The sequence below is a fragment of the Lupinus angustifolius genome, chromosome LG19 (genome assembly GCF_001865875.1).
Source record: "Lupinus angustifolius cultivar Tanjil chromosome LG19, LupAngTanjil_v1.0, whole genome shotgun sequence".
Lineage (NCBI taxonomy): Eukaryota > Viridiplantae > Streptophyta > Magnoliopsida > Fabales > Fabaceae > Lupinus > Lupinus angustifolius.
Window position 1 is genome coordinate 16,344,089 of NC_032027.1, and position 20,738 is coordinate 16,364,826.

A 20,738-nucleotide genomic window follows, 5' to 3' on the forward strand; every position below is an offset into this window, starting at 1 on the left:
ATTATAACTCAGGCCATTATTCTGCTAAATCTGCTTTTCTTTGGCTTACTCAGCACAACGGCATTCCGAATTCTATTCTTGTTCATTCGTGGTCCTAGATTTGGAAGCTTCATATTCCTGAAAATATTAAGCATTTTTTGTGGCTTGCTAGTCATAACAGCCTCCCTACTAATGATTTTCGCACTTATTGACATCTCACTAATGATTCTTCTTGCCAGAGGTGTGGTACTGCTATTGAGACTGGTATTCATGCTCTTAGAGATTGTGTCCATTCTAGACGAATCTAGTCTTCTCTCCATCTATTTAATCATCACCATTTTTTTCTATGGACTTCTATGATTGGATTAGCTTCTTCAATACAGCTCCTCATGGCCCTCTCTTTTTAGTGGCTTGTTGGAATATCTGGAAGGCTAGAAATGCATAATTTTTTTATAATTCCAGATGTCATGATTGGTTGCTGCTTAACCGCATTTATTCTTTACATGGTTTAATTCTTCAAACCTTGGGTAAACCGGTTAGTAACAATAAATCAAAGGAGGTTTCTTGGGTTCCTCCAACTAATATCTATGTTAAAGTTAATGTGGATGGAAGCTCTTTTGGTAATCCAAGGCGTTTAGGTTTTGGTGGCTTGATTAGAAATACTGTGGGAGAGTGGATTTCTGGCTTCTCAGGCTTCTGTGGATACTCTACTAACTTGCATGCAGAATTGCTTGCCATTTTTCATGGATTGAAGTTGGCTTGGGATTCTGGTTTCAGGAACATTATTTGTGATTCTGACTCTCAAATGGCTTTGTCATTGATTGTCAAAGATGTGGATATCTTTCACCCTCAAGCTCTGATCATTAAAGGTATTAAGTGACTTATTTCTCTTCCTTGGAATTTAATTCTTAATCATACTCTACGCGAAGGTAATGAAGGTGTGGATTGGCTTGCCTAGAATGGTGCGGCTAATGATCATCTCTTTCTACTTTGGGAGAATTGTCAAACTCGACTTTGCCATGTTCTTCTAGCTGATGCTATTGGAGTTGTGAGATTAAGATCTTAGTTTTTTTTTCTTCCTTCAGTATAAAAAATATATAATTTGAATAGTTAGGTTGATAAGTTGACTCAATATATATCTATAGAGAATCTTTAAATAATACATATATAATAAATAACCATTATTCAAAATAATGAACTAAATCAATTCAAATTATTGAGTCAAATTAAATAATTTGTCAACTTAAATCGAGTTGAGTTCGAATTGGAAAAAAATAATTCTTCTCAAAATCAAGTTGAATTTCAAGTTAAGTCAATTCTTATCAAAGTTGTGTTTGAGATCGACTTAACTCGAGCTCTATTATTGTTTCTCAAATAAAAATGATATAAATGTTAATGTATCTTTAATTTTTTATAGCACTTCCCTCTTCATTAATAGAGAATTCTCACTCCAAAATCATCCTCTCCAAAAACTACACGCCTCCCTAGAATTTGTTTTTCATGAGGAAAGTTACCCACATAATTGTTTAATATTTAAAGAGGTGAGATTCACTTACTCCAAGAGTAAGTTATTTAAACTTACTCCAAGAATACGTTTTTTAATCTTACTCCTCATCCTAGCCATTAATTCTATCTAATGATTTAGATCTACTCATTAATTGAAACAATTGGATTTCTCTAGAATTAATGGCTAGGAAGTGTAGTAATTTTAAAAAACTTATTCTCAGAGTAAGTTTAAAAAACTTATTCTCGGAGGAGTAAGTGGATCCACAATAATATTTAAAAATATAATGAGATTTTGTTAACCTTAAATTTATATTGGAACAAGCCCAAAGGAAGAATTACAAAAATCAACTGGATTAAGGGAGCATCAAGTGTAGTAAGCTGGCTGAAATTAAATTTATCTCTGACCTTCTATTCCTAGTGATCCATCTCATAGATCACCTCTTCATACTTCCTCAGATCTCACACATAACATCTCCAATCATAATGTTCCTAATCCCCCTCTCGAGACTACTCCAAATCCCGCAAGGAGAAAAGGCATTTGTTTTTAGGGATAGAAACTTATATTATACTGTTATTTCCACTCAGAATCACATAGTTGAAAATGGCCACATTAACTACATATTTTGGAATAAACTCAAAAAATAAATGGACTAGTGCTGGAGCCCTTTATGTCCCTTTAGCCATGGTCCCTAGTTGCATGCTTTTTTGTATGGTAATGCAATTAATTGGTTGCATTAAAAAATTGCACCCTTTTCTCAACGAAAAAGGTCTACCACCTTTATTTAATCACTGTCATCAACTTTTTTTAGCAGTGCAGGTACCACCCAATTCATTCATTCTTGCACTTGCACCTACCAAACACACTTCACTTCTTTCTAAACAAACATGATCAGACCAAAGATTTATCTCTTGGGTGATTCAATCACTGAGGAATCCTTCTCTCTAGGAGGATGGGGTGCTTCTCTTGCCAATCATTTCTCTCGCACGGTATTCATTTACCTTAAACATCTTTTGATGTTACTTCATTCTTTTTGTCCTTTTATCCATATCTGGTTTGATGAATTTCATGTAATTAATGTTTGATATATATATACATGCATGTTTAATCTTATATGTTGGACGATTAATGAGTTGTTTAACAAGTATATGTGTGATTAACATTTTTTAACACACATGATTAATATATAAAAAGTTGATATCATTAATCAAAATGGTGTATAAAAGGTTAGAACATAAGAGTTGTTGTTTTTCTTCTAAACTGAGATGTTAGTGTTGTGTTGATCAGGCAGATATTATACTAAGAGGTTACAGTGGTTACAACACAAGGTGGGTGCTGAAGGTGTTAGATAAGGTTTTCCCTACATCATCACAAGGTGGTGGTAGTGGTGGTGATAGTGAAACTGAAGTTGCACCTATTGCTTTGACTATTTTCTTTGGTGCTAACGATGCTAGCCTTTCAGATAGATGTTCTGCTTTTCAACATGTGCCTCTCCATGAATATAAGGACAACCTTAAAGCCATTGTCTCCTTCTTTAAGGTAATTAAACTCATGTCTCTATCTCTATGACTATGAGTAACTTGTTGCACCATATGTTTTTGAAATGATTAGGCCAAAGTGGAAGAACCACTGATTTTAGTGGCGCTAAAGGGATATATTCCTTTAGTTTTGACCATGTGGGGTTGATACGCGTGCTTTGGTTGTGGGACACAGATCACCTGTCCTCATTCCTGTCCCATTATCTTGTCCCGGTCCGATAAAAAATTGACACTTCATTAAAAAAGAAAAATTAAAAACTTAAAGTAACATATGTGGTACTTGAAAAAATCCTATTAACTTGAGACATGAGGACATACTGATTTTGGGACAGGTGATCCCCATTCTTGTTCGTGCATATTGCATGCTAAGAAAGAATTGCTTATTTGCCATGTAGTGGGGTTGGAAGTTATGATGGCTATTGTTTTCTTATGAGGTGGTCAAAGATAGTTGCAGGGACATAATATTTGGGTTGAATAAGTGGGATCCATGAGGCAAAATTTATTTCATCAACTCATTTAAATGGTTTTATAGAGTATTTAATTATCATTAATTCTTTAAAAATGTAATTTAAATAAATGATAAATAATATAATGATTATATATAAATCTATATATTTTCGATTTATAAATATTACACTTTTTAAATATATCCTGAATTACTGGGTGGAATTCAAAATGTTTGTGTAAAGTTCCAACTTTTATGGCCAACGTTGTTTTCACAACCTAAACCTTATGTCTTCTTTCTTGTGTCTTTTGTTTCCCCATGCAATTATATTAGAATAAAGCTATTATATCTTTCATACATGCTCTCATATTTCAACAGTTTATATCATATAATTATATATGATTGGGTTCATATCATTTTCTGCATACTTATTATATAATTTTGCCATGTCACATTTATGTGAAGTGATGTACACCGTTTGGTTCTGATGCATACCAAGCATTTGTGATTGTATTACATGGTTTGGTTGCCAAGGAGCTGTTACGTAGAAGAAAATATTATATTATTATGACAGGGTCCAACCAATAGTAATATGATATTCAATAATTATGAAGTTGTGTTATATTATTATTAATGCTAACTCTTCTTCTATTAGGTACTTTAATATTATAATGGGAAGATATAATTATGTTTGATGAATAAATGGATGTGGATTATATTAATCAGCAAAAGTAATAAGGGACAAGATACAGAAAAGTATATGCAATTAGTATTGTTATGGAGAATCCCAAAACATCATAAAACTTCAAAGCATTTATTTTTGTAGTTGTAATGAAACATCATAAAATGCTAGAGCTAGATTCCATTTGAGCACCATAAGAAAAATCTGCCCTTACTATATCTACACATCATATCATATATAGTTTTCTGAAATCAGATTCAACCTTCCAATATTGAAAACATGAGAACTCAGTATGTTAATTAAGATGTTACATATATGCTTGAAGTGGAGGTGTTCTTACTTGTAATTTTAATTTCTGTTGATTGGATTTCTTTTTCAAAAATCAATATATGTCTATTTCCTTTCTTAAGCTTCTTATGTATATCTCAAAAGATTTTTCTTTGTGAATCAGAAGCGATGGTCCACAACTCTCATTCTCCTTATAACTCCTCCTCCAATTGATGAAGATGCACGTCTTAGGTATGGTTTTATGGGCACTTTATTTTCTATATTGTCACTTATTTTATTAGAGGTTAAACTCAGGAGTTTCTGAAATTGTATTGCAGATATCCATATGTAGAAAATCCACATGGTCTTCCTGAGAGGACAAATGAAGCAGCTGGTGAGTATGCTAGGGCATGCATTGCTGTGGCTGCAGAATGTAGAATTCCTGTGATTGATCTCTGGACAAAAATGCAACAATTCCCTGGCTGGAGAAAACATTATTTAAGGTCTCTGAAAGTTAAATTTTACCTTATGTGTTTATCTTCACCTACGAACACAGATCTGCTGTCTCAAATCTTAAATGTAGTGGTAATATGGTACTTAATTAAAAATAGTATCATTTACATTAAAAATGCTAATGGCCTTGGCTTGTAATTTAACTGAATGTAGATTGAATCATCATTGATGTAGAACACAAAATCTTATGAGGTTTTTTCATAGCTGAATTCGTTTTTCAAAGTCATATGTCTACACGTGGCTGATATGTGTATGATTGCATTAGTGCTAAAATGACCAATTGTCTAGAGTTTGCAAAGAAGAATGTCATTTCTTTGATTGGTCTGGTTTTGTTAAAAATGCAAGGAAAGTGAAAATTTAGTTACCATATAATGGTATGCAACAAGTTTCATTTTCTTGAGCCTTCATTGTAGAGTTTGGATGACCCTAATGATTATCTATAATCTAATTCTATCATTTCTTTATCTGCAATTGTCTTTCCTGCTATTGTGGCTATAACATTAACATTGTAAATTGAAGAGTGTGATATTATGATTATACATTTAGTTTTGATGATATTAACCTATGATGATTTTGGTGCTGAAATGCAGTGATGGTTTGCACCTAACTCAAAGTGGCAATGAAGTTGTTTTTGAGGAAGTAATTGCAAAGCTGAGAGAAGAAGCCTTGATTCTAGAATCTATGCAAGTTGATCTCCCACTAATAGCTGATATTGACCCTAATGATCCCATAAACTCATTTCTTTATCATGAGTCAGAATAATATATAGTACAGTTACAAATGATGAAGTATATGTACTTTGTTGTTAATCGAAATATATGTTAACAGTGTATGTTGCTGATAATATTTGAGTCATCCATTTTCTGCAAGTCTCTTGTGTACAAAACAATATCTTATTTAGTTGATATATGGTTTTATATTGGTGTTTCTAATACATTTTATATCGTTGCTAGATACAATTCAGGCCTCTTTCAATTTGTGTATAAATGGAGGGGTTGTTGGGATAAGCTAAGGCAGAAATGAACAATTTATTAAATAGGAGTATAAGGTGAACTCAACACATTTGCCAAATCTTAAGTTTTAAAATTAATTTATTAAATTCGTATATATAATCTCGCAATAATGAGAAGTTATATATGAACATGATGTACACTAATGGCAATAGTACTTTTTTTTAGCAATTTGTTACGTTAAAAAAATCATAGGATTGCTTCGAATTAATCATCAATAAGATATTAACCTATTCGTAGTGAGCTTAATCCTAATAAATTTCTAAATCTTTTAATCAGCTTTGCAAACCCAATCACCAGTGTTTTATATATAAATTTGCATGAGCAGTCACTAAATTAAAACAAAAATTGCTTTTCACATATAGGAACCAAACTAAAAATATGTTTAGGTACACACCCACCAAACTAACAATATCAACCTATTCACTCATAAAATGTGTGCACTGACAGTATAAAGATTTATACACAGTCAGTACATCATTCACCATTCAATTGCAATACTTTTATTTAAAAGTCAACGATCACTAAAAATCAATGGTGGATGATGTAGTGACAATGTAAAAAATCTTTACACCGTCAATGTATATATCTTTTTCTCATACACTATACTTCTACTTAGTAGAGTATTGAAAGGGTATATATATATATATATATATGTATCCTTACCCTAATAAGTACAAATGTTATTTTTAAAATTTAAACATGTGATTTCATAATTACTTAGCAATGAACATATATCACTTGTCTCCATTCTTTTCCCTATTTCATATAGTCCAATGAAAAATGAAAAATGACACTTAATTTAAAACACATAATAACATTTTTATATTACTTGGAAAAAGTTAATTGACTAGATATATAGAGATATAATCATTTTTTAAAAGAAGATTCTTATTCTTAAGCAACAACTTTACCGTTGCATCAACCACACTATATATAAAAAAGTAGGGCTGACAATAAACCGAATCAACTCGGTATTCGTTCGAAATTCGATTCGTTATTTAGCTCAATAAACTTGACTCATGAACCAAATGAGCTGAACTTGAACTGGAAATTGAGCTCGTTAAATAAACGATCCGAACTTGAGTTGGTTAAAGTTCGACTGGTTTGGTTCATGAGTTGGTTCGATATTTATATATATATATATATAAATTATTTTTTTAAGTTTATTATGATTAGTACATTATTTTTATATTTATTGTTATTATATATATAAACAATATTATATTTATATATATATAATTTTTGTAGTATTTTTTTTCAAAATTTAATTAATTATTTGAGTTATCCAAATGAACCATTCAAACTGAACTGAACAGTTCGCGAATTTTAACCGAGCCGAATTCGAGCTAAAATAATAACTCGTATCGAACTCGAGTCGAGTTTCGAGCTGAATCGAGCTGAGGTCTGGTTCGACTCGGTTCGGCTCGTTTCCAACCCTATAAAAAAGGGTTAAACCAATTATTCAAATCGAGGACCATGTCAAATAATGTGGCCACGATATTGCAGTTGTGATGATAAACAAAACTACATCATCACAATTGTAGTGTGATGCAAAATCACAATGATATGGTTGAATCAAATCATAATGCAACCATATTATACTCCATATGGGTCGCATTACGCAATATCATGACACATAATAATTTAAGTTCTTTTAGTACCAAGATAGATGATTAATTTTGTGTGGGTGTCCAACAAATAAATATTCCAATTAGCTACTATTTGAAGCAACAGCTTATGGGTTTGGTGAGATGATGAGATGCAGCATGAACCACGTCTTCCCTTGTCATAATAAAAACCCACTCAACCAGAAACAGAAGCACAACAATAACCAAAATCATGGCAAAGGTGAATATTTCAGAACGAATTGTAATATTACCTTCTCACCCTCCTTTCCTTAACGACCATACTCTCTCTCTTTCTCACCTTGACACCGACACCAATCTCCACCTCACCTTCCGTTACCTGCGCGTGTACTCCACCTCCCACCATGACCCTTTTCCTCTCATCTCTTCCTCCCTCTCCCATTCTCTCAACCACTACTACCCTCTCACCGCTACCCTCCGCCGCAGTCACCACCAACCCCACCGCCTCGAACTCCACTGCACCGCCGGTAAAGGAGTCCCCTTCATTCGCGCCACCGTTGAGTGCACCCTACCTTCACTGAATTATCTCGATGACACGGATTTTAGTTTCGTTGAACAGTTGGTGCCTGATCCTGGACCCGAAGAGGGGATGGAGCATCCTTGCATGCTTCAACTCACGGTGTTCAAGTGTGGTGGTTTTGCTCTTGGTGCTGCCATGCACCACTCCTTGTGTGATGGGTTGGGAGGGAGTTTGTTTTTTAATGCGGTGGCTGAGCTAGCTCGTGGCTCCACCCGGATAACGGTTGAGCCGGTTTGGAACCGGGACAAGTTTTTGGGTCCGAGAGAACCGGTTCGAGTGGATTCGCCACTGATAAGGGAGTTTTTGTATCTGGATAAAGGGTTCTTGGCGTATGAGCAGGATATTGGTAATGTTGTGAGAGAGTGCTTTCATGTGAAGGATGAGTGCTTGGAGAGGTTTAAGAAGTCTTTGTTTGACCAATGTGGGTTGAACTTCACCACTTTTGAGTTTCTTGGTGCTTACATTTGGAGATCCAAGTAAGTAATTATCCTTACTCAATTGGAACTAAGACATGTAAATTTTGTTATTTATGCTGTGAGAAGTGAGTTTGGCGCAACGGTTAAGTTGTTTCTTAGAGTCTGTTTACGAGTTGAGTTTTGGAGATGAATGAATGGAAATGGAAGGTTTGTGAGCCATGAAATAAACTGGTGAGATGACTCCAAAATCTTTAATTTTCCTTCTTTTCCCTCCAAAATAGTAATAATTTATATATTCAAATGTGGCTACGGGCTAGTGTTAAAATGATTGGCTGTTTTGTAGAAATGCTTTCATGATCACATGAGGGCTCACACATCAGTGCATAAATCTAGTGTTTATGCACGCACCTGCATACTCATGAGCTTTCCATGTTCTTTAGCATTACCAATTTCTGTGGAGAATTATGCATCAACTTAGTATTATAAATTTTCATGATGATTTGATATGAGCATTGTTCTGAATGACTTATATTTGACAACATTATTGGATTATTGGTAAATGCTAAAACAGGGTCAAGGCCTTTGGAGTCAAGGCTCATGAGAAGGTTAAGTTTGCATACTCGGTTAACATAAGGAGACTAGTAAAACCACCCCTATCTACTGGCTATTGGGGCAATGGTTGCGTTCCAATGTATGTGCAACTGAGTGCTAAAGATTTGATAGAGGAACCAATTTGGAAAACTGCAGAGCTAATCAAGAAGAGTAAAAGAAATGTTACAGATGAGTATGTTTCCTCATTCATCAATTACCAGGAGCTGCATTTTGCAGATCGAATAACAGCAGGAAAAGGTGTAAGTGGGTTCACAGATTGGAGACACTTGGGGCATTCAACTGTGGATTTTGGATGGGGAGGTCCAGTTACTGTTTTGCCACTTGGAAGGAACCTACTTGGAAGTGTTGAGCCTTGCTTCTTCTTGCCTTATTCAACAGCGACCGAAGGGAAGAAGGACGGTTTCAAGGTTTTGGTGACTTTGGCAGAGGCTTCTTTGCCTGCTTTCAGAGAAGATATGCAGGTTTTTACCAGCAGCCAAAAGCAGCTTGCAAATAATAAATTTTAGATTCTGGTAAGGGATAACAATAAATTGATAAAGCTTCTTGATCAAGAGCCTGGTTTAGATTATAGAGCATGTTTTATGTGTGTGTCTTGATAAGTTGTATGTTATTCATAATATAAGTCAATTTAAAAATTAAATCTCTATAATTGTGTACAGAGGTTGAGCCTCTGCACGACAATAAGGTTATTGTTTAGTGACAAAGTTCTGAAAACAACTTCTCCGCTAGTGAGGGTAAAGGTGTGTATATCGACCCTGTGAGATCCCATCAGGTGGGGAACTTCGTGCAGTGAGCTGTCCTATATAATTGTGTAGGAGGAATCCTATAAATGATACACATACCTTTAAGGCTCAAACCTTTGGGCTTTGGTTTGGCCACTTAGGTGGCTTGGTAGTTACATGTATCACTTGTGGTAATCAGCATTCAGCAATCAATTATAAGCCAAGTCAAGGTTGTACTTGTGACCTTGTTATCTGATCATCTTGCCAAGTTACTTGTGTAACACGTTTGCCATTTTCTTAACCCAAAAATGATGAGAATATAGAGTAAATATCACAAATTTGTATCCAAAAAATAGGTAGTGTTAGAGACCAGGTATGGAACTTCATTTTGTCAATTTCTGCCCCCTGCCTTTCTCTCATATTATTACCAACAACAACAATTCCATTTTCAGCTTTAACTTTAAAAAAAATCACTTTCAGCTCTAACTACAATTCCATAAAATCACTATCTTGAAGTATTCTGTAGCATAATCATATCACTTTCAGTAATTCCGCCCCATGTTTTAGGTCTCCGCTCTAGAAATGCTGGCGGCCGCTGAAGTACGACGGTGGCGGCTCTAATTAAGATTGCAGCAGTTATAGCCCATATCACATACTGCTTATTCTCAACCTCATAGTTAAAATAATGTATAAGATACTTCTCTCCTGTCCAATCTCTTTCCTCAGCTCTCCTATTCTCATTCTGAATTCAAACCATCATGTCAAAAATAAGTTCATTTGAATTTGATCATGTCAAAGAATACAGACATATTTTGTCCAGCTACAAAAATTTATTAACATGAATCATAATACCTTGAGGAACATCTCCAATGGAACATCAAATATTGCTTCAACTTCAGCTGGATTTAAAACTGGTGAAAATGCATCCTTGTTGGATAGTATTCCAACCACAGGTATTACTGTGATGCCATACTGCACTTAGAAACCACTTTGTAACGAAAAAACATTGGAAATTGATTGTGTCTAGTCACAAATGACATCTAAAAAATGGTTTGCATTGTATCAAATAAGGTGCAGTCATTTTGTAATTGCACCCTATTCAGGTCAAAAGAATTACATAAAGTTTTCCAGTTGGCACATTAGTGAATCATCACCAAAGTAAACAAAGGAAATTTCATTCAGTCCACCCCCTAAGATTTAACTTAATTACACATAATACCCCTTTATTTCATAACCTATACCAACCGTTTATGAAGCTTAACTTATGCTTATAGTTAGCTATCATTCCCTAAGAGTCTGTCAAAGTCATTTCACAAGTGTATTTTATAGTTATGAAGTTTTCGTTTTCCCTCGAAAATCCAACTTGCGAATAGACGTTAAAGGATTGGATTGAAATTACAGTAACTTGCGTCAAGGGAGTATGAGTGCAGCTTTTGAAAGAAGGGCTTCAAATGTAATTGAGTCAACATCAAAAGATTTCAGTGTAAAATGTTTACACTAGAATGCAAAATTGCAGTGCTTTACTATTTTCTAATTACTTATCAATTCAATGCCAAACATATGAAATTTCCAAGTTAACATAAACAAATTGAAATAAAACTCAGAAAACAAAGCTTAAAGAAGATATAGTTATGTATTACTATTACCCTAGTATGGAAGGGTTCAAGAAGAGTAATAACAGAAACAAGAGAAGGGTCCAAACCAATCTCCTCCTTAGCCTCTCTCAACGCGGTTTCAACATCATCAGCATCACTTTCGTCTCTCTTGCCACCAGGTAAAGCTACCTCACCTGAAATCAAACAAACCCATTAGAGTTATGATGATAAAGAACAGAGTTTTACAAGTTTGATGAGCAGAAGAAGAGAATTACCGGAGTGGGTGGAGAGAGAAGAAGAACGCAGGGTGAGAAAAACATGGAGATTCCCATCATCAGGATCTTCGAAAAGACAGATAAGAACTGCGGCTCTCTTGTTGGGTTTTGAACTGAATGAGTTGTTGTTGTTGTTGTTGGGATTTGGGTTTGTGGTGGGTGACGAGGATCGAAAGTGATTAAGCAAAGTTTGTACTCTTTGTGAACCCATTCATTCATTCACTTCTGTAACTACTCTCTTCTAATTTGGCTTTTGGGTTCTATTCCAACATGATAAATTCAGCATACCCTTATTCAATTCTAAATGTTGACAGGGTCATTTTTTGATCTCCGATCCTAAATTTAAAGTTATTCCGACCCTAAATACCAATTGCAATTGGGTCAGTGTTTAAATTCGAACTCAACCTAGATCTGATTAAAAAAATGCATTTTTATTTTAGATAACATATTCTCAATATTATTTATTACTATGAATATGTAATTTGACATATAAAATGATATATGTATTTATATTATTAATTATGTATATATGATGAAAAATTATTGAATCAATGATTTTTCAATAAAAAATGTGTCATTACTTTGTACACATTTAAATAGAAATACATACAAACATGATGAATGAATGACTATTAGATCGATCGACTAGATCGAGTCGGGTCACGTTTGTCCCATACCAACCCTAAATTGTCTGGGTCAAATTTTTGAACCTAACCCTAAACGCAATAATATCTAATTATATTCAGATCCGATCACAATCGGACCATACTATGTGAGTAGGTCGTGTCAGATCATGCTCACCGGTAATAATGCTTTTTGTTTTCATGCAAGAGCTTGATAATGTTTCATTCTAATGTTTAAAACTTTCTCACGACTCATGTTTTCCATTATTAAGCAAACCTATATTTTAATATACTTGGGATTGACATTCCTAGTAATAATATTCTTTAGAATGTAATTCTCGGGATTATAAATTTATACCGGTTAACAAACATATCCATAAAGTGTAGGATTATTTAAGATATGTATAATCAAGTTTTTATTCCACTAGTTACTAGGTTAGCGGTTGGATCAAATATCATAATACTATAATGCTCTATTATTATAAATCATAAACTAAGTTTACTCATGATCATAATTTGATTAAAATAATCTTATTTAAATAGATTAAAAATTAAATCGAAAAGAATTTGACAAATATGATGTATAAAATATGACTAGTATAATTAAAAAATTAAATATACTATAAATTATATTTCTAAAATATGAAGAAATATGGAATAATATTAAAAAAATACATCACAAGTTTTAGAACCAAATCAAAGTTACCCATTATAAAGTCGTTTCCCCGAAATACCCTCCTCAAAATTACCCATTATAAAGTCGTTTCCCCAAAATATCCTCTTCAAAATCTTAACTCCTTCATCACAATTTACAATCCTCAAACCTCATCCAAACTTAATCGGAACAATTTGGTAGTCATTACCGAAAACATCCTTACCAAATGAAGTGAGAAAATTGCCTTAAAATAGAATCGATTTAAATATGCAAAATAAAAGTTTGAAATAATTGAAGTGTAATTTATAAAGTTTCAATCAATTCAAATTTAATTCTTTTTTTTTTTAATTTATAATTTAATCTAACCACCACCCTCTTGAGGGTTTGGACTTTGGTCCTTACAAGATACCAATCCAAAAAGTTTAGAATACGCCCTTGGGAAAAACACACTTAGTCTAATCTATGTTCAAATATATTGTTGCCTAATCTATGTTTAAATTACCTGTGTGTTATCCTTGCTAGATGATAATAATTAATGTTAGGACTCTTACATGGCTAGGTTTGCCATTCAGCCGACGTTAATATTTGGAGGATAGTTTGGTGTCTGAGGAGTCTTGAAAAGGTTAAATTTATGTGTTGATTGACTCTTCATGAGGCTCTATCGTCTAATGATTTACGTTTCAAAAGACATTTAGCGACAAACCCTCTTTGTTCTAAGTGTCACTCGAGTGTTAAAGATCTTATGCATATCTTTAAGAATTGTCAGAATTCTTATGCTTTATGGACTCACTTAGGATTTACATGCCTCGTTTCTGGGTGTTTCAATCCTTCTAGAGTTAGCTTATGGAGAATTATAATCATAGACATGGCCTCCTTTTTTTGGTTGGTATTTGGTGCGTGTGGAGATGGAGAAACAATTCTATTCTAGGGAACACTCTATAGGATGTTAACTTTGTGGCCCATAATACGCACCATGATTTTGAGAGTGGCACGATTTGGAGTGCTTTGCGACGTTGGAGGAAAAGCTTCTCATGACTTGTTGGAGTTACATGGAGATTGGCTAGATCAAATTGAATGTATATTGTAGCTGCATCAGAAGTTCTTGTATTATGGGAGGGAACGGCGTCCTCCCTAATAGCAAAGGCCACTAGTTGTCAGGATTTTCAGCTAATTTCAATCAGGGTTCAACTATTTTTGCAAAACTTTTAACTATGGAACATGGGTTGTCTCTAGCTTGGAACCTGGATTTCAGGAATATTATTATGGAAAGTGATTGCATGGAAGCAATTGATATTATCTATGAGGACCTTCCAATTAGATCAATTTCACACATTATATATGTAGCCAACAATATTCGGTCTTGGTTGGCGCTTGACTAGGTCGTAGAGGCTAAATTTGTTGTTAGAGAAGCTAATATGGTGACAGATTTCATGGCCAAGTTAGGTTATTATTCTCATGAGGAGTTTAAGATAGGGACTTCAGTTCCACCAGCTTGCCAATCCTTTATTGACTTGGGTCTTACTTTGCTTTCCTAGTTGTTGTTTTTTTCTCTTGTAATTTCCGTTGTACCAAAAAAACCAAAAACAAAAATCACATCTTTGGAAAGTTAGTAACATTTCACCAAAAGCACTAAAAAATAAAAACATTATAAAATGATTAATTAAAATAATAGTAAATTACATTAATATTCTTGAAGTTTTAGTAAAATTATACAAATCATCTATCATTTTTGTACCTACACGAACCACCCTTAATTTATATACATATGTTACACTAATTACCTATACAGATAAGATGAGTGTAGTTTAAAAAAAAATAACGATGAATATAATTAAGTTAAACAAAATATGATATATTGTCAAGAGAAATCCAAATAGTATAAAATTAAATGTTTCTTCATTATTTTTGGTTCACTACAAAATGCATCAATAGTTCTAAAGAGATGTTTAAAACATCTTATATTATTTTGTAAGGAACAAAAATAATAAAGAGACATTGACTCTTATACTACTTCTATTTTTCGCCACAATATATCATATTTATTTAACTTAATTATACTAATTATCATCCTTTTTCTTTGAAAGATGATATTTACCTCTCCTACATGGGTAGTTAGCATAATTATCTCTCTTACATGTATAGTCAGTGTAATGTATGTATATAGATTAAGAATAATTTATGTAGGTACAAAAAAGGAGGGATAATTTGTATAATTTTAATAAAATTCAAGGGATATAAGTGCTATTATTAAAATAACAATGTACCAAAAAATAATGATCTACACTGTACTAAATTAAAATAACAATGTAGCAAAATCAATAATTTACCAAATTAAAATAATAATATAAATAACCAAAATAATGTCTTTTTTATGGCTGGATTGTATATTTTGTACATGTCAGTATGTCACAATGTTTCATTTTTAAACCTATCATTATGCTAGAATTCTTATTTTATAATGTACATTCAATATGGTTGGTGTGCTATTAAACCTAATAGACAAATATGCAATTAAAAGTTGATTGTATGACTCAAGGATTTAACAACATTCGATAATGCAAGAAATGTTGTTTCTCACACATTTAACAAAGATTCAATATCGTTCACTGAATTAAGTGATGTTGTTTTTAGAAAGCTTGTTTTAATGAGTATTGTCGAATCTTTGATTCTCACATGTTTAAAAACAAAACTTCATTCCCTATATGATAAAACTCATAAGACTATCCTACAACTCAAAAGACTCACCTGCCTATGACACTCACACCACACTCATAAAACTCATAAGACTCGCATTCCCACCACACTCACATTTCTATAGGACTCACATTCCTATGGTACTCATCTTTCCACAAGACTCATCTTCCCATAATATTTGAGCTAATGTTGTTAAATGTATACTTTCTATAACACTTTTGGAGTTATGTTGAATCTAACCCTACATTTTACTAAGTTTACATATACAGCGTCCAAAAGTGTAGTTCAATAACAATTTTAAGCGTTATTGTTTTGTAATTTTAACTTAGTATATGTTCATACCGTTCCATAATTTTCAATTAACAACCAAAGATAACAACAACATAAATCAAATTCATTAAAATTAGAACTAGAATTACATTTGAACAAATTAAAGGTCCCAATTAAAGGAAAATCAAAACTACATATCTCAACTCTCAAGTTACTTCAGCTTCAAGTCTTCAACCAACACTAGTAAAATGTTCCATTTTTCTTCACTTGCTGAAATACTACTAATGCATCTACATCAAATATTCAGGACTAAGCTTTAAGAAATAATGCAAATGCAGTCTATCTATCCAAAGTTACTTCAACTAACACTAGCAAAATGTGCATTCTTTTTCTTCACTTGATGCCATTTGTTGGATTTCAATCTTAAAAACTAATGCATCTTAAGAGATTCAGAGCTAGTCTTTAAGAAATGCAAATTAAACTCATAGTTTCAAGCTAAGATCAATGCCACCACTTGCTTCATGCCCTCCATGATTAGGGCCAAGTACCCCTTTCACCCTTTCATCCTTCACATCTAAGAAGTTGAAGAAAGGTCTATGATCTGATCTTGATTCTGAATTTTGGAATGAGTGTTCCATTCTATCCTACAAAAATTAAAACCAAGAAAAATAAATTAAGCTAGATAAGCATATCTAGTAAGAGTAGCTAAATTGCAGTATATTATAGTTTTGAGAGTCCCCGCAACAGACTGCAACTGCATGACAACCACAATTACGGTTTTTTCGCAATTCTTTGTAATCGATATTAAAGACACTACAACGGCATTTTAAAACCATTAGTAAGGCAAAGACTATAGAATATTGGATTTTCAAAAATTGCTTGCAACTTACTTGAGTAACTTGGTAAGGGACCACATTGCCTTTGGAATGTTCACCTTGAAGCAAATGCATAGAAGGTGGAGAAACTTCTGAAGTAGTAAATGGCAAGAAATTTGCACCATGGCTTTCATTTGTTGTTGATAGGTGTGGTCTATTGAAGTGACAAAACATTGGAGAACCTTGAAAATTTGATGGCGGAATCGGCGAGTTTTCCATTGATGAAGGGTGCAATGGCTTCATGCTAACCATCTACAAATTCTTCAAACAGTGAAACAAGAATCTAAACTGAAGAAATCAATTAATTATACTACTATATATAGGCCTTAATATCATCAATTACCAAGTAAAATGTGTATGCCATTTTACATCAAATACACTTTCCATAAGTACTTAATAAGAAGTTATTATCAAAATCTGCTACACAACAAACACTTACTTAACCATTGTCAAAATCTGAAGCAAAAGATTCAAGTATACATTATAGTAGTATATCTTATAACAAATGTAGCTGATATATACCTTAATAGAAAATAAAAAGAGTTACCTTATGTTGCTCATGGAGCATAGATGTTGAATTGTGATGAGAACTTTGGCTTGAAGGGGGCTCTACATGATTATGCATTCCAATTGGTAAAGATCCTGAAGAAGTTGGGTTACCTTGCCCCAAAAATTGTTTCATCTGAAAGTATAGGTTATACATATAATAAGAATTTCACATACATATATAAACACACAAATTCCATGGACAAAATCTCAGAGAGAATATGAAGCATTACATAAGGAAGAGAATACTGATTAGTTTTCTCTTGAATCATTGCAGGGAAAGGCAAATTCCTAGATGGGGAGTTAGATGAATCAGATTGGTTTACGTCGAACCGTTCATTAAGATTGGATATGGATTTGGATTTCGATGAAGTAAGATTCATAGGAAATAGTTCCTGCTCAGGCAAAACCAAACCAGATCCACTATTTCTTGACAATAGTGTGCTATGTGCACCAAAGTTACCATAAAAAGATGTCATAGATGGTGGTGTAGTAGGACCTAAGTGATCAAATTTTGGTGCTGATGGAACATGACTAGGTATATTATTGGAATGATGATGAGGAATGAAACCTTCAATATTATTTCTCCTATCTGATATACCTATGCTTTCTTGTTCTCTTAGGATTTTCTCAAGTTCAGCCACTCCAGGACCTCTTTTTGGGACTCTAGGCCTTTTATTAAGCTGTTTTTTCAAACCAGAACTCCAAATGCTAGAACCATTCTCAAAACCACATGCACTATGTCCTGTGTTGCTGCACATGTTGTCTAACCATAGAATTTTGGAATGAGTATCCAAATGCCATCCAATACAAATATATATAGTTAAATACAATATTATGCATTGATTACATTTGAGAAAATTCAGACAGGTGATATAAAAAAATGATATATATGAAGGATCACATATATAATCTAAAAGGGGTAACAAAAAATATGCATTCAAAAACAATATACCGTGATATCTGGAAAGAAAATCTCATATTATAGAGAAAAATGCGCCTACTAATTAACTTGGTGCAATTAATGACAGTAAATTAACTTTGTCTATAGCTTAGGAAAATCTTAATGCATATAGAGAATGTTGATATCTAAACTTAAGGTGTTCCCAGATTTTCTCACATACCCTTTTGAATGTCTTAGGGAAAAAAACAAATCAAACATAAGAAAGAGTTTTTCAAAGCCTTGAAATCCAAGCATTCATCAGAATCTTTCTTACCTTCTCGTTTTTCTTGCCCATGTTTTTCTCACTCACCAGTACTCTCTCTTCTATGTAGGAAAAAGTAAAGCATTTATTAATGATTTCTATTATGTAGTGTTAATTTGCTAGTGTTGTTCAACATGTGTGAAAATCTCTTGTATTTTTAACCGCAAACTTGCATTATTTTTTCCTTATTCAGTTTAATTGCATGCAATTTATAGTACCCAAGTAATGAATATTAATTTGTTTGTTTCTATGTTATCCTAAATAAATACAAATTATGTAGCTTTTGGTAACCAAAAAATTCAGTACTTAAATAATTGCTATGTAAATTCCTGATAGGATAAGTGAAGATCTATGATTTATGTCATTTGCATAATGCCCTTTTTATTCCTTTAATTTTCTAATAAAATGGGAATTACATTACATATGAAAAAAGTGAGAACTAATGAAATGCACATAATTGTTTTTCCTCACTTGGTTTTTAACAAATTAAAAAGGCTAAATTTGATCCAATTAAATCTTTATCTTATCTATGGTTTATTGCTATATTAAATATATAGAAAGAGCCTCCAACCCCGTTAAAATTTTGCATTTTTTTGAAAATAGCCGATTAAATATGCATCTGCTGCATAAGAGAATAATCTATGCCACACAACCCCTTAATATGAAAAATATGAAAATTTTCTCAAATGGATTTGAACTTAATCATGTATTTCTTTTATTAAAAAATATCAGGATTTTCCTCTTTGAAAGCATATCTTTCTAAAAGTGCATTCTAAAGATCAAATCTATTTTTCTTGAATTGGAAATAAACTTTATTAAAATATAATAATGAGTAAAGACATGACAAAAGAAGTTCAATAGATAATTATAATAGTATAATATTTACTCATTATTAATATAAAAATTTATACATAATCACTACATTATTTATCCTTTATTTGAATTAGTTTTTTGAAAAGTCAATAATAATTAAATATCAATAATAAATAATACAGTAACAATATATAAAGTTCATATAATATTAATAAATATATTTTTTCTCTAATTATAAAAGGATCGATGACTTTTTTTCCTTGAATATATTCTCTCTGTTAGAAATTAATCTTCCATGTTAGGTCTAACATTTAAATGGAAACCTTTTTAATACTACTTTTTTCGGTACATAGATATATTCAAATATCATATTGATTAATATTTTGTTAACCAATCAAAATAAATGACAAGACTTTTGTACGAGAACATTATTCTTCTTGAATACTTGTTAATGATGAGTTGATGACAAGGTTTTTGACCAATTTTGCAAATATTCTCTAAGGTTTATCTACTCATAAAGTAGATGAATAATGTAATAACTCATCTTAAGAATTTAAAGATTATTGAGTCAAAATTTATTACCTTATTTATCTGAGCAATAATGAGCCACAAGATAAATGTTGAATTTTTATTCTTCTTCCACATCATCATAAGATATTGACTAGATCTTCTCAATTACAACATACTTATCTATAGACTCGTTAACTAGCAAGTTACCCGTACATTTGCATGAGACGATATTTTTTGCCGCATGATTAAGAACACATATTGCATGTACATTTATGATTAAGAATATGTATGTTGCTCGTGCATTCGCATGGTTAAAACCATATATGTTACCAGTGCACTCATATTGTTAAAAATTATTAATTATATATAAAATTATACGGTCAAACCATATGGTTTAACTGTTTAAATTGGATAAACTTAATATGGGTCATCTACTGGTTTAACATCTTGCTCGACTTTCTCAACATTGTTTTTTACACATACATAACATGATATAGTTAGTAGTATCATATTAATCAAAAAAAATCATCAATAAATTTATAATTTCATTATTATTTGATTCTAAAATAAGATTAGTATAAAAATAAATATTATTTAACTCTAAAATAGCTACAAACAATATGTTATGATTCATATTATTATTTTAATATTGCTATAGTAACATTATATTTTAATATTGTATATGTAATCATATTCCTTTTATTTTTAAATAAATCACAGATCATAAGGGTTTGAGAGATTGGCACATGCCATGAGGGAGTTCTTGAGAGATTGACACATGTCATGAGGGACTTTTAATTTTGATGAGAGGTTGACACAT

The 20,738-nt window shown here is 32.4% G+C and overlaps 4 protein-coding genes across 4 annotated transcripts; 2 read left to right on the forward strand and 2 right to left on the reverse strand.

Annotated features, from left to right (window-relative positions):
- LOC109334625 (nudix hydrolase 15, mitochondrial-like) lies at positions 183–11,996 on the reverse strand. Its single transcript, XM_019570501.1, has 5 exons — positions 11,728–11,996; positions 11,504–11,646; positions 10,710–10,829; positions 10,348–10,599; positions 183–194 (listed from the first exon to the last, which is right to left on the reverse strand). Exons 1-4 carry the CDS (start codon positions 11,936–11,938, stop codon positions 10,363–10,365), a joined length of 711 nt encoding a protein of 236 aa, XP_019426046.1. The 5' UTR covers positions 11,939–11,996; the 3' UTR covers positions 183–194; positions 10,348–10,362.
- On the forward strand, positions 2,258–5,843 carry LOC109334624 (GDSL esterase/lipase At5g45920-like). Its single transcript, XM_019570500.1, has 5 exons — positions 2,258–2,472; positions 2,771–3,022; positions 4,600–4,667; positions 4,754–4,918; positions 5,519–5,843. The coding sequence occupies exons 1-5, from the start codon at positions 2,371–2,373 to the stop codon at positions 5,688–5,690; spliced, it is 759 nt and encodes a 252-aa protein (XP_019426045.1). The 5' UTR covers positions 2,258–2,370; the 3' UTR covers positions 5,691–5,843.
- Positions 7,692–9,784, forward strand: LOC109334623 (taxadien-5-alpha-ol O-acetyltransferase). The gene is made up of 2 exons (XM_019570499.1): positions 7,692–8,583; positions 9,095–9,784. The coding sequence occupies exons 1-2, from the start codon at positions 7,781–7,783 to the stop codon at positions 9,639–9,641; spliced, it is 1,350 nt and encodes a 449-aa protein (XP_019426044.1). The 5' UTR covers positions 7,692–7,780; the 3' UTR covers positions 9,642–9,784.
- LOC109333866 lies at positions 16,385–18,253 on the reverse strand. The gene is made up of 4 exons (XM_019569448.1): positions 17,624–18,253; positions 17,392–17,526; positions 16,860–17,096; positions 16,385–16,613 (listed from the first exon to the last, which is right to left on the reverse strand). The coding sequence occupies exons 1-4, from the start codon at positions 18,149–18,151 to the stop codon at positions 16,452–16,454; spliced, it is 1,062 nt and encodes a 353-aa protein (XP_019424993.1). The 5' UTR covers positions 18,152–18,253; the 3' UTR covers positions 16,385–16,451.